General features: G+C 40.8%; 1 protein-coding gene across 1 annotated transcript in view; it reads right to left on the reverse strand.

Moving 5' to 3' along the window:
* The window catches only part of LOC126108830 (uncharacterized), a 181,290-nt gene that overhangs the window by 124,531 nt on the left and 42,346 nt on the right, over nt 1–14,413 (reverse strand). The window contains exons 9-10 of the mRNA XM_049914194.1: nt 6,527–6,883; nt 1,018–1,196 (exon numbers count right to left, since the gene is read on the reverse strand). Of these exons, the coding sequence (XP_049770151.1) occupies nt 1,018–1,196; nt 6,527–6,883 (536 nt within the window). The remainder of the gene's footprint in view (nt 1–1,017; nt 1,197–6,526; nt 6,884–14,413) is intronic.

The raw sequence follows: 14,413 nt of genomic DNA on the forward strand, positions 1-14,413 counted from the left end.
GCACTAAAGTAGGCACAAATTGTAGCGGGACTTTGAATTTCACCGCGCTACACTCGTTCCCTCAGATATAAATTATACCGTCGCAGCTGTATGAGCACTCGGTGGCAGAGAAATATTTATAAGAAAATGAAGGTACAAAAATTGTAACCCTTTTTGTTTTCTACCCGCTATTGTCTCTTGAGAGCGAAAATTTAACTTATTCCCTAGTCTCGCTATGATTCAGATGTAAAAACTTATTGATGTGCAGACATATAGTATTGTGGAAGCTTGTATGAAATTTGGAGGATGGAAGCAGCCGTAAAATACATTGCAATCAAGATCAAGATGGTTTTAATTTGTAGACATTTGTAATTCCTGGACGATGAAATTTACTGCAAGATTTTGGAGCAGCTACAAGTGTTTCGTGCAGAAATGAAGCAGGAGATTTTTGGGGAACAAGACCTGGACGCCGCACGAGAGAAGACGTGTTAACATGGTAATGAATGTACTCTTATCTACGCCATTTCCCCTGTTAATCACATTTTGTTATTCTCTGTTCTCTTTCAAATAATTTTTGTAGTGGAAATTGGTTTGACTTTCGTTCAGAAACGCCACAAGGACCACCCCAACAATAGCTTTTCCGAATCACGAAGTCGAATAGTTTTTCTGTAATTCAAAGTCTGATTTGCATTTCATTCTTTCCCTTTTTCACCGTCATTAATGTTTTTAAAACTTCCTTTTTATTCACCGTTTCTTCCCACATTTTGAACCTTTTCTTTTCTCCTTTTTTTCAGTGGGACTTTGAACTTCGCCACGCTACAAAATGACATCACACTTGGCAGCTATAGGATGTAAGGGAGTACCAGCAACCCATCAGCAGTCATTCCACTTGAAAATGGCAAAGGAAGTTCGGTCCAAAACACATGGCATTTTAACCAATTGATGCAGCTGAAAGTCTAAAAAAGTTTTATTTTTTTATCAGGGACGAGTGTAGGGAAGAGAAGGCGGCGCCACCCCGCCGACGGCGATTCGACTCACCGAGCATCCAGAGGTTGCACTGTTTGCCCCTGCGGTACCTGACCGCCAGCGGCACTTTGACGAAGAAGTCGCTGAAGAACAGTTTGCAGTGCACCGATTTCTGCCACCTCTTCTCACTGCGCTCAAAGTAAGGGAAGCGGCTTGCGATGTAGGCCTTGATCTCGGACAGTGTCGCTCTCCTGCCAGACAGACAAAAGAACATACCGAAGGACTGACGAGAAAAGGGACAGGACGGTAGGGCACGTTTTAAGACACCGCGACATGAGAGGAATCGACAGAGGGCAAAAATTGTAGGAGACAGACACTGCAATACATCCGACAAGTAACTGAGGAAATTGGACATTTAGGTTCTACTCTGAGACCAAGCAGTCGGCACAGTAGATGACTCTGTGCACGCCATTTCGAACCGGTCAGAAAACTGGTGACTCACAAAAGTAAAATTCAGAGCAGACATTTGAACCACGGCTATTTGGTTCTGGAAAAAATCAGTACATATTTTACAGAATGTCAATTACAAAATATATAATATAATTAATAAAAGACAAATAAATTTGTGAGAGAATATAGGAATAAAAAAATATATTACAGATAAAAGTTCTCAATTACTAAAGTATTTTATTTCAAAACAAACATATTTAGTTATTGTCACCCACAATATACTTCCTTCTTCTATCCCTACAACACTCCAAGTGATCGAGTAGGGTGACATTGTGTTTAGCACACAGGCTCACATTTGGGAGGACGATTGTTCAAACCCGTGTTCCGATTTTGGTTTTCCGTGATTTCCCTAAATTGCGCAAATACCGGGATGGTTCCTGTGAGAGGGCACAGCGGACTTCCTTCCCCATCCTTCCCTAATCTGCTTGGACCGATGACCCCTCTGTTTGGGCCCCTCACCTGAATCAACCGATAAACCAGGCCATTCTACTTTTCCATCAACTGAAACAGTGCCGGAAGCTTTCCTCTGTGAGATCCTCGATAATATATGCAGCTTTTTCTTTTGCTACTACGTCAGGTGAATACGGGAGTGATCTAACACTGGGGTCCCCTACTTTGCTAGGAAACTCTTAACAGATAATGTGCTACGAGCCAGTGCCTTGTCTCGATGCAGAACCCGTGACTCGTTCTTCCACAATTTGGTTTGTTTTTTCCTTATTTTCTGACAGAGTTGAGCAAGAACCTCAAGATAGTAATGCTGGTTAATAATTTGACCTGCAGCAATCCAGTGAAGATATGCAATTCCACGAATATCAGCGAAAACAAACTTGTCACTCTGAATCTTCATTTCCCCATTTTAGCTTTTTTCGTTCTCTAAGAAGTTGGGCCCTGCCAATGTACAGGAGGTGCTCACTTTCTGGATCGTAAGTGAAAATTCAAGATTCATCACACATTCCACAAAATTAGGATCAGTTTCAGCAGTATTCAAAGTGTCAGTACAAATGTTTTCACAAGCTGCTTTCTGTTCCATCATAGAATTTTTGGCACCAGCTTTACACACACTTTCTCCACATTAAAGTGGTTGTGTAAAATATACCTCACACATTCTCTGTCAATTCCCGCTGTTTCAGCAGTCCATCAAACACTCAACCGATAGTCAGATCAAATTAAGTTATGTACTTTTTCAATATTTTCATCCATTTTTGATGTTGAGGAGCATCCCGGGTACGAGTCATCTTCAACTCTTCTCAGCCGTCTTGGAAGCACTTGAACCACACAAAAACTGATGCACATGACAAACAGTCTTCACCATACACTTCTTTTACTAACAGATAGGTTTCGGTAGCAGTTCTTCGAAGTTTCATGTGGAACTTCTCAACAATCCATTGCTCTATCACTATACTTCTTTTTCTGGCAAAATAAAGTAACAGCTCTTGCACAAATGAAGGCCACAGCCACAATGGTTTGTCTATAGACACCAGAGATGCCACATTCACCTAAGGCGGCTTCACACATCACAGCTATTTGTTGTTCATCTTTGGGCATGCGTACTTACTGTGTGACAGCATCAGTCCCGTTATTTTACAACCACGCCTCGTCTTGTCATTAGCGAACAACACGATTGGGGTATATTTGGGGTGATTCTGTGAACACGCGTCAAACTTTCAGGGGAGAAAGTTAAATGTATCAATTTGACATAAGGGACACTAGTCCAGAAACAACCAAGTCGAAAGGCATAAGTGAGAAACACTCTGATGCCAATGACACTAGAATATGTGGTGTCCCAGGAAGAAAGGTCAATGTTTAGGCATAGCAGTTGTTCAATAGAAGATATTCTTTTCCTCTGAATGATTCTTCCTGTCATATCACTGAATACCGACCATACCTCCCCAGTGCTATCTGAATGATTTTTGGTCGTAACTTTTGACGCAGTTGTTTCTGGACCGAGGTCCCTTACCTTAAATTGACACATTTACCCTTCGTCATCATCCCAGAATGTTTGTAACATCATCACTCTGTATGTAGAGGGATGCCACAATTAGAATACCAAAATGCATAAACAATGGCCCACAAAATGTCTGTGAACTGACACAGCACACGTTTACAACCACCACTGGGAATATTTTTGGAGAGCGAAAAGAGTTGCCCCAAAATCTAACACCGTACGAGGCAACAGACTGAAGAAAAGTAAAGAAGCCTTTGTGTTTCAGCGTCAAAGAGACAGTGGAGATTATTCTTACAGTGAACATAGCAGGATTCTGTTTCTGCACCCTTTCACTCTTACAACATTCCACGTCTGAAACTATATGCATTGTGTTTATTACAACTAAGCATCAATCTGTCCTCTGAATGTCACATGCTGGTGCTTCCGACTGTCCTCTCAACTAGTATAATTTACATCACATCCGCCATCTTGCACAGTAACACTTGTGCTAACTGCGAAGATAAAAATTTGAGTCATGTTACATGTTCAGTGGCAGGTGCTTGATATACACCAACAAAAGCAATGAATTGATTCACAACAGAACCCCAATCTCCTTATCTAACACCTGTCAGATCCAAAACTCCTTCTCGTTTGGCAACACTGAATGAAAACCTTTTTGCTTCGTACATTCCAGGTGTCAAGTGAACCATTGCTGTGCTTTGTTTTCTAATCCCATAATGTTTGAACTTAACCAAGTATTGCATGGGCCACAGAATCAACTGCTTTTGTTAAATAAAGGAAAATATGAGGCATGTCCAGAAATTAAGAGACCTCAAGTGCTTAAAAGTTAAACAGATAACACATTTATGAAAATTTTGAAATTCAAACAATATTATTTGACTTAGTGGTCTACATTCTCAATGTACTTTGTGAGCTGAGTGATAAGCCTTCTGATTTCTTCATCAGAAAGCCCTCCTGCCCTCTCTTTGGCCCATTGGTTGATGGAACTCTACAGTTTCACTGTTGGCACAAATCCTTCTCCACCCACGAACAACTTCAGAGAGATGAAAAGATGACTGACCGAAGGTGCCAGACAAGAGCTGTGAGTGGTGTGGTTGTTTGTGTTCCAATGTAATGAATCAGAGTGTTGCTTCCTGATGTCGGCTGTGTGGGGTGCGACAAGCCACACTCACTCTCTTATCATCCCTCTTCTTGTGTTCGCCATCACCCTCTGTATATTTTTAAGAGTTTGCCAGTACCACACAGCACAGTTTTGCCACGGGGCAACAGTTACGTGAGGATAATCCCTATGTGGTCCCAAACGCCAGAGGCAATGCTTCTTTCAGCTGCAACAACAGTTCCAAATTTTTTTGCCGACGGTGAGAAGGGATGTCGTCATTGCACTAATTGTCTCCTTTTCGTCTCAGGAGTGTACTGGGCCACCCACGTTTCATCACCAGTCACAATACTGTTGAGGAATTCCAGTTCGAGGCGCTTGGGAAATTCCCACAAAACTGCAGTACTGTTCACTTTGTGTTGATCTGTGAACCGTTTCGGTCTTCATCCGACACACAATTTTTGAAAACTGTGTGTGTCAATAATGATTAAATGAAAGAGAAGTGTAGACATTTCTGAAACCATATAACGATAGCTCAAGAAACCGTCACGATCTAAGACCCCTAAACAAGGATTTTATTGGATGACCGGTTTTGAAAGAGCTATGCAGCCGCCATTGGATCTTATACTTTTGAAGTTTTACAATACATTATCCATCATGTACAGGATGAGCCAGACAATAAGGGATTTTGCTTTATTATATGAGCCTCCAAACAGTAACTTCATTTTTCCATTGCGGCCAAGCCACGGCCGACAGTGTTAGCTGCCTGTAAATTCTTTCATCCCACGGTCTAGTAACAGGAAGTCAGCACCGAGGAAGGGCACCTCGGACACGCGCCTCACACCTTTGCCGACGAGGTAACGCCGCCCCAGGCGTCGCTTAGCAGGCAACGCTCTGGAAAGTTCCGTGCCGCCCGCACGGTTTGCTCGGTCCTGACCAATCAGGGCGGAGGAAGCCGCGTGGTGCGTCGAACATACCCGGCCGCCCGTCGCCGGGCTCCCTCTCTTGTATTCTTGCTCACCCGCGAGTCGGATGGGCGCCCTGTAGCACTGAACACCTCCCGCTTCTCCCGGTGCTGCGGCACTGTGGACTTAGGTTGTGGCAGACAACTTTTGGTAGCTTCGCGAACAATGTTCGCCAAATTATAAGATCTGGCTCACCCTCACCTCCCTAGGCCTATGTAGTCCCGTTCAACATGCTTTAGCCAATAAATAGCCTTTCTCTAAAAATTACCCTATTATTCCACAATGCCCACCGCCTGCCCGTACGCCCATCCTGTACAATCAGTGTTACTATTCACTTCACATTACATACGTACATCACACTACCACAAAGATCGTGATACTCTGACACGACAAATGTAAAAGTGTTATCTACTTGCAACTGGCACCACGTAGTTATGTTTGTGTTTGTACATAATAATTTTGCATCAGACATTCCAATGTGTTGTGATCTTCACGCTAGTGGGGTGTACATACGCAGTTGCGGAAACCGGTCATCTAATAAAATGTGTTTTAGTGATCTTAGCTTGTGCTTCTACAATTACCGTACACTGAAAACAGTGTTCATCTTGTCCAATGGCAATTGACAGTCTCTGTGAATAATTTCTTTGATCTTGTTCACCCTCTTATCACTCACGACTGAGGAAAGCTCACGTCTTTGTTCCCTGTGACCATTCATTCTACCAGTTTTAAATTCGCAAAACCATTTTTAAGGTTTAAAAGCCCGGTTGTTGACGACGGTGTTAAATAGAGCAGTTATGCTAAGGATAACTGACAAGTGACGCAAAAGGAAAAATACTTCAACCAAACTTACGGCTGACGACCGAATCGACACCAGTTAATATCTACCACACGTGCAGTATACTACGGGTAGAGCCAAACTATGTCGGCACCTGTTAAGGACGGTAAAATGTATTTTCAGGAATGTGTGATATACCGTGGGTAGTGACAAACTAAAGAGGCACGAGTGAAGGACGGTGTAGCGTATTTTCGTGAAGGAATTCACGAGCCTGCAGCAGTGCTACCAACCTGTGCGGCGATTTCAGTATGGCCATAGCAATTAGCTCCTCGTATTGGAACGGTGGCTTGCTGCGGGCGATACTCGCCGAGCCAGTGTCGTCAGAGGACCGCTTCTGGCCCGCTCCACTGGCAGGACCGCCCACAGTGCTTGCCCTCCTGTCGCTGCCGGCACCGTCGACGCGGCCGTTGCCGGTGCCACCGGATGGAGAGTTCGGAGTAGCGGCACAGTCTGTCGGCACTGTCGCGTCCGACACCGGGACGCTGCCCTCTAAGTGGCTGCTGCCGGGGTGGGACGGGTCTGGGGCAGCCCGGACAGTGCTGTCGGCATCGGAGACAAGGAGACCGGTCGAAGTTGCGGTGGCAGCGCTGTTTCGGTGTGACAGAGACAGTGTTCGATCATTAAACATTTGAGAAGCTCTATCTTGTTTAAAAGAAGACATTCAAATGGAAGTATGAGAGGTACTTGGAACTGAGGTCAAAACAAACAAATTAATACAAGGTGTCAAAATGAATGAGTCACTCCTTGCCAAATCAACACACCCAATTTACCTCACCATTTAAGGCTTTGCTAAAATTTGGTGAACTCATAATGGGTGCAGAGACTAAAGAATATATATCAAATTTTATTTTTTTTATCTCTGTTGCAAATTATCAAGTCTGAAGAAAACAGTTTCATTTAAAATGGTATATTTCCTTAGGATACAGATTTGGCACGAAACTGATAAAACTCCAAGGAGATCCTATATACACAAAACATACTTCATGAAAATACCAAGGAATACTACATTGAACGCTAAAAACATTTTTCCTTTTTTTACGACACTTCCTCCAAAAGGATAAATAAATCAGTCATATGAAAACAAAGAGTTACTGTTTGACTTCCTTCACACCAATCTCTGCACGCAGCAAAAATCGAACTCGCTCGAGTGGCTTTGTTAGCAGATCAGCTAACTGGTTTTTTTCCATCTATATGTTCTACCAAAATTCCACCATTCAGAAATCTTTCACGAACGTAGCCTCTATGTGTTTTGACAGACTATGATATTCGGGTTTTTTTGCCAATTTTAATGCACTGACATTGACAATATAAAGTGTTGGAGGTTGTTCCGGCATTTCAACTGAGTCACTTAGTAAACGACGTAACCAAATTAATTCTTTGACTCCTTCACTTGCTGAAATGATTTCTACTTCAGTGGTAGATGTAGCCACTACCTTCTGCAACTGACTTGTCCATGATATCACCCCTCCATGGTACTTTACCACAGTACCAGTTTTTGAACGTCTTGTCTGTTTGTCTCCAGCAAAATCAGCATTACTGTAAATTCTCAGATTTTCTTCTCTATCATAGCTAATGTCATAATTTAATGTAACTTTCAGATACTGAAATATGCGTTTAACTCGGTTCCAGTCTGAAGCAGTTGGTTTTTTCATAGCTCGAGCAGCTTTATTGACGGCAAAACTTATGTCTGGACGAGTTGCTATTGAGAGATACATAAGACATCCAATTGCCTCGCTATAGGGAAAGGAGGACGAAATTACTTCTGTTTCATTCTGATCATTTTCTTCATATCCAATGGGAGTTGAATTCATGTTAGATTCTGCCATTCAAAATATTACTAGTATTTCTTTCGTGTACTTTTCTTGGCTTATCACAACTGCTCCATTTTCATTTTGTTTTATTTTTATGCCAAGAAAACTGTCAAGAGTTCCCAATGTTATATCAAATTCACATTGTAAAGTGTTCAGAAATGCTGTTATTTCTTCTTCGTCACTGTCAACAATTAGGCGGTCATCAATGCAAATAGCTACATAAAGTCTTTTTTCATTGCATTTGCGATAAAACAAACAAGGATCTGCAGCACTGTTCTGAAGACCTGCTTTCTCCATAACTCCCATAAACCGTTTGTTCCAGCAGTGTGGTGCTTGTTTTAGTCCATAGAGACTCCGTTTCAGGAGACACACTCGATGCGTACTATCTTTAAAGTCTTGTGGTTGTTCCATGTATACTTAATCTTGAAGTATTACATTCAAAAATGCCGTCTTCACATTAAATTGTTTTAACACCAGTTTTTTTTTGAAGCAGCTACCGCTAGCAAAACTTTAATGTCTACATCTACATCTACATCCATACTCTGCAAGCCACCTGTGGCGGAGGGTACCCTGAGTACCTCTATCGGTTCTCCCTTCTATTCCAGTCTCGTATTGTTCGTGGAAAGAAGGATTGTCGGTATGCTTCTGTGTGGGTTCTAATCTCTCTGATTTTATCCTTACGGTCTCTTTGCGAGATATACGTAGCGGGGAGCAATATACTGCTTGACTCTTTGGTGAAGGTATGTTCTCGAAACTTCAACAAAAGCCCGTACCGAGCTACTGAGCGTCTCTCCTGCAGAGTCTTCCATTGGAGTTTATCTATCATCTCTGTAACGCTCTTGCGATTACTAAATGATCCTGTAACGAAGCGCGCTGCTCTCCATCTGATCTTCTCTATCTCTTCTATCAACCCTATCTGGTACGGATCCCACACTGCTGAGCAGTATTCGAGCAATGGGCGAACAAGCGTACTGTAACCTACTTCCTTTGTTTTCGGATTACATTTCCTTAGGATTCTTCCAATGAATCTCAGTCTGGCATCTGCTTTACCGATGATCAACTTTATATGATCATTCCATTTTAAATCACTCCTAATGCGTACTCCCAGATAATTTATGGAATTAACTGCTTCCAGTTGCTGACCTGCTATATTGTAGCTAAATGATAAGGGATCTATCTTTCTATGTATTCACAGCACATTACACTTGTCTACATTGAGATTCAATTGCCATTCCCTGCACCATGCGTCAATTCGCTGCAGATACTCCTGCATTTCAGTACAATTTTCCATTGTTACAACGTCTCCATACACCACAGCATCATCTGCAAAAAGCCTCAGTGAACTTCCGATGTCATCCACAAGGTCATTTATGTATATTGTGAATAGCAACGGTCCTATGACACTCCCCTGCAGCACACCTGAAATTACTCTTACTTCGGAAGACTTCTCTCCATTGAGAATGACATGCTGCATTCTGTTATCTAGGAACTCCTCAATCCAATCACACAATTGGTCTGATAGTCCATATGCTCTTACTTTGTTACTGATTCATAATGAGCAACAGGACTAAATGTATCTTCATAATCTATTCCTGCTTGCTGAATATATCCTTTAGCAAATAATCGGGCTTTGAAGCAAGTGTTCCCATCAGCTGAAACTTCCTGACGTAGAACCCAACGATTTTGTAATACTTTGGCATTCATAGGATGTTCAACTAACACCCAAGTATTGCTTCTCTTTAGTGATTCTAGTTCTTCATTGATAGCTTGCATCCAATTTTCTTTCTCATTCGACTGTAATACATCAGAAAAACAGTTTGGATCTTTTTGTTCGCCAGCAGTAAGTTTTGAAAAGATCAAGAACTCACCATTTTCTATCCAGGCTGGTTTTCTTCGTAGTCTTCTGTTCTCCAGTTCATGTACGTTAGAAGATTCTGATGCTTTCAGGAATTCTGCTGATTTTTTGTTATTGCCATCTGATTCCTGACTTCCTCCAGATTCAAGTCCATTAAAGTTTTCTTAACTTTTGACTTCTTCCAGAAGCAGACTGCCGAGGAATGTCTAAGGTAATGTGATCACTGATCACTGTGGGAGCTACAAACTATCTCTGGTTTAAATTTTATATCATGACTCAAGACAACTTTCCTTTTGGAAGGAACCCAGAAGAAAATAAAAAAAAAAAGTTTTGAAAGACCTTTGATGTGCAGCAACATTTTAATTCAAAGTTTTTCCAAAAAGTACACAATTTAAAATTTTCAAAATATTTTGATAAATACTTAGTACTGTTGTAAATACATGGAAAGATATAAACAGTAACTACAAAATATCAGAACTACCATAATTAAATTAAGTTGATTGCATACTTGACTTTTATACAATGTAAACTAATAAGTCATTCATTGGTAAAACAAAAATTTTCAAATGGGACCTATAACCACAAATTTAAATAAGATCTGAAAAAGGTGTAAGTATTGATTTAGTAGTTCTGGTCCATGATGCTTGAACAAAAACAAAATTGTTTCTGAATAATAGGTATCTATACAATGCTGAACGTAGTGCAACACATACTAATGATAATTTTTAAACAACTATATATAAAAATAAATTAACACAAACCCGAGGAAATATTGAGTTTGGAGTTGAAACCAATTACTTAAAAAACTACCTTGGACCTTCACAGATTAAGTTTATGTTCTCCAAGTCTGAGTACACAGATTTACTTTTGTGAGAACATCCCGACTGACATCGACAGGACATCTGCATATGTAGGGTAGGAGAATGATGTAGCTGGTCCACATGAATGAAGAAAAATTACTTTCACTTCCTTATGTTCTTCACTTTTTTCTAAAATATACCCAATCCACTAATTTTTGTTGTACACAGTGTTGACATAGTCTGTCTTGTAACGTCAGTTTGTTTGTGGTGTAGTTACCTCCTTTTCTCAACCCTACACATCACTTGAAAAGTGTTGCACCAATAATTTTTGGGAATGAATGCATGAAATTGCTGTGTTCCTTCAATTGTCAATGCTAGGGAAGATAGCCTACTGCCGTAAATTCCTCCAGGGGCGGCCATGATGGTTCACTTGTTGCGTGCCTTGTTACGCAAGAATGGACAAACGTGATTATGAAATGTTGAAATCCAAACTTCTCTCCGCCCCTCGCTTAGCTACGGTCTCTCTGGAGAAGCCACAGTTTTGGCAACTGACGGCACACAGCACAGCCTCGGCACGGTCCTAGCGCACAGATATGCCAAAGGCTCTGAACGACCCATTGCTTTTGCCTCCAAATCTCTCACTCTGGTCCAGCAACGTTACTTTCAGGTGGAAAAAGAGCCTCTGCACTCCAGAAACTTCATGTTTTTTTTTTTTTTTTTTTTTGGCTCCAATATTTACCTTATTACTGACCATAAACCCTAGGTTTCCTTGTTTAACCCTCACACTTCCTTGCCTGACAAGACGACACACAACACACAACATTGGGTACTGTTATTGTCTCGCTACAATTACGAAATCCATTTTTGACCTACGTGTAAATGTGCCAATCCAGATGACACGATGTTCGCAAAGTGAAAATGGCAACAGAAAAAAAGTGCACAGAAAATATGTCACAAACAGCAACAATAATTCTCAAAAACATGCTGTAACATACAATAAATAAGGTGGTATATAATAGTATATAGCCTTAAACTCTTGCCTCGGTATATTGAGAACTGCAACCATCTCTTTTGTTTCACTTCTTATGGTGTCCCTTGTCACAGGTTGCTCATTCTTCTTCCTTTCAAGGATGAATTCCAAAACTTTTATTTCAACATCAGAATATCTTCCTGTGAGGGCCACTGAATTTCTCTCTACTAGCAGTAGTTGCAAATAATGCCAATTTCTGTTTCTTCCATAAGCAAACATTACTATCAGCTACACTGAACTCCAATCCCACCCTCATCTTACCATATTTTTCAGCATAAAGAGTTATTTTATACCTGAAAGTAGCAGCATATCTGCTTGCCTTCCATTTCGAGACACCTAAACCGAACACGCTATGCAATAATAAGCCAACAATAATGTAAAGAAGGTGAAAATTAAAACCATGTATTGTGATGTATGGAACAATTCCTAAATTTCAATGATGCTGCCAGTGAATTTCAGATTAAAATTTGTACCTTAATGTAATGCACCATCGAATTTTATGAGCACCCCCATTTCTAATACTGCATATGGTAAACAAAAGTGAGCCTTAGATTTGAATAAATATGGTATATAAGGTGACTTACCGAACGAAAGCGCTGGCAGGTCGATAGACACACAAACAAACACAAGCATACACACAAAATTCAAGCTTTCGCAACAAACTGTTGCCTCATCAGGAAAGAGGGAAGGAGAGGGAAAGACGAAAGTCACAGTTTGTTGCGAAAGTAACCTCATCTTTTGCTAAAGGTGTCTGACACTTTGTACCTGGGCAGCAATTGTTTATTAAACACTTTTTCATCTTATTTATACACATGCTCTGTCTGCACAGTTTTGCCATGATGACCATTTGTAATTCCAGGTATATCCTGACAACCCATAAATTACCTGACTAGGATGATGAAATGTGGGACACACTACGGTGACGCTTTCTGCATATGTGTCAGGGATGGAGCTCTGAGGCTACTACAGCAAGGACTCAGGGCAGAGGGGGGAGGGGGGGTGGGGGGGACATGTTGTCAAATAAATATTCTTATTACTGTCACATGTAAATAGTACCGATATGAAATATTAAAAATGTCTGGGAGTAAAAGTCACTTATCCTGTAAAATACATTGTGCATGAAAATTCCAAATTACTGTTAACATTTTAATGTATGCTGTAAATAAGCAACAATTCAAAATGATTCATTTGTACAATGTATAAGATTATTAGCTGACAAAATTGTTTATGTAACCCTGTAATTTATGATGCAAATAATTTGAACAAATCCATGTAAATTATAATTATAATATTACATAATATTAGCAAAACCACTTATATAATATATCAAAAAGTTTTAAACTGAAAAAGAGTTGATATCATTATTTAAGTACTCACGAATGCCACATATCATCTGAAACACATTTGTTTAAGCCACAGGCAAGATTACTGCAAATTTAAATTTGTTGTGAAAAAGTCCTGCTATTGTAGCAGCATTACATCAGACAAGTTACATAAAGGTTCAAGGAAGCACTTTAAACTAGAAAAGTATCTGTATCAATAAAACTGAGGGGTTATCAATGGACAAGCATTCTACCAACAAATACCAACTGCAAACACTGGTGGTAAATATTTTGTTACAATTCGATTTTTTAACTCGTGACTCGTGGAAAAGATCAGACAAATGTGCCAATCGTTGCACTCAGCTGTGAGTGGCTAGTGTGAAGAAGTGCACGTGTGTCAATAATGTGTCACTGTCCTCGTGTAACGAATCATAAGTGAGTGACATCAAAAAATGTTGTGTTTGAGACATTCGCCAAAATGTTTTGAAGAAAAGAAAGGCGAGCAAAAGTTTTTCTTCACACTTTTACTCCCAAATAAAAATGATGACGCTCGGCAGCCTGCCACGAATCAATTGAAATGCCGAACAGAAACAATTATTTCCTGGAGAGAGAAAAAAAATCATCATGTGTGAAGAAATCTGCTACAAAATGACAAAGTGCAGAAATTCACACAAAGGCTAATATGAGGGTTGAAACTTTAATAGCGGCAACTATTTATTTACAGCTCCTACAAAATAGATAATTATTTCAAAGTTTTACTAACCTTCGAAGTAGTCACCGGCATCGTGTATAACCCGTTGCCAGCAATGTTGAAGTCGTAGGATACTCTTAGCAGTGCCAGTTGTGTTGACAGTTGGAGCGGTGCGGTCTATTGCCCGACGAATTTGCAGCAGTTCTGAAGCGAATGCAGTGAAGCGTTTCCTTAAGTTTAGAAATCAAGTTGAACCCACGAGGGCTTAAGTCAGGGGAGTGCAGCAGGCGGTATAGCACTTAGCAGCCCCATCAGTCAAACAAACCAGTAACAGCTTGCACTGTACGTGCTTGAGCAATGTTGTGCAAAATGCTGGTCAGGTCCTGCAGAAAGTGTCGTCACTTCCGTCTCTAAGCTGGTCGTAGGTTGTGTTAAAAAATGAACAGTATAGAGACAGAAGTGATGACACTTGCTGCAGGACCTAACCATCATTTTGCAGGACAATGCTCAAGCACGTACAGTGCAAGCTGTTACTGGTTTGTTTGACTGATGGGGCTGCTAAGTGCTATACCGCCTGCTGCACTCCCCTGACTTAAGCCCTCGTGGGT

This window comes from Schistocerca cancellata, chromosome 11 (genome assembly GCF_023864275.1).
Source record: "Schistocerca cancellata isolate TAMUIC-IGC-003103 chromosome 11, iqSchCanc2.1, whole genome shotgun sequence".
NCBI lineage: Eukaryota > Metazoa > Arthropoda > Insecta > Orthoptera > Acrididae > Schistocerca > Schistocerca cancellata.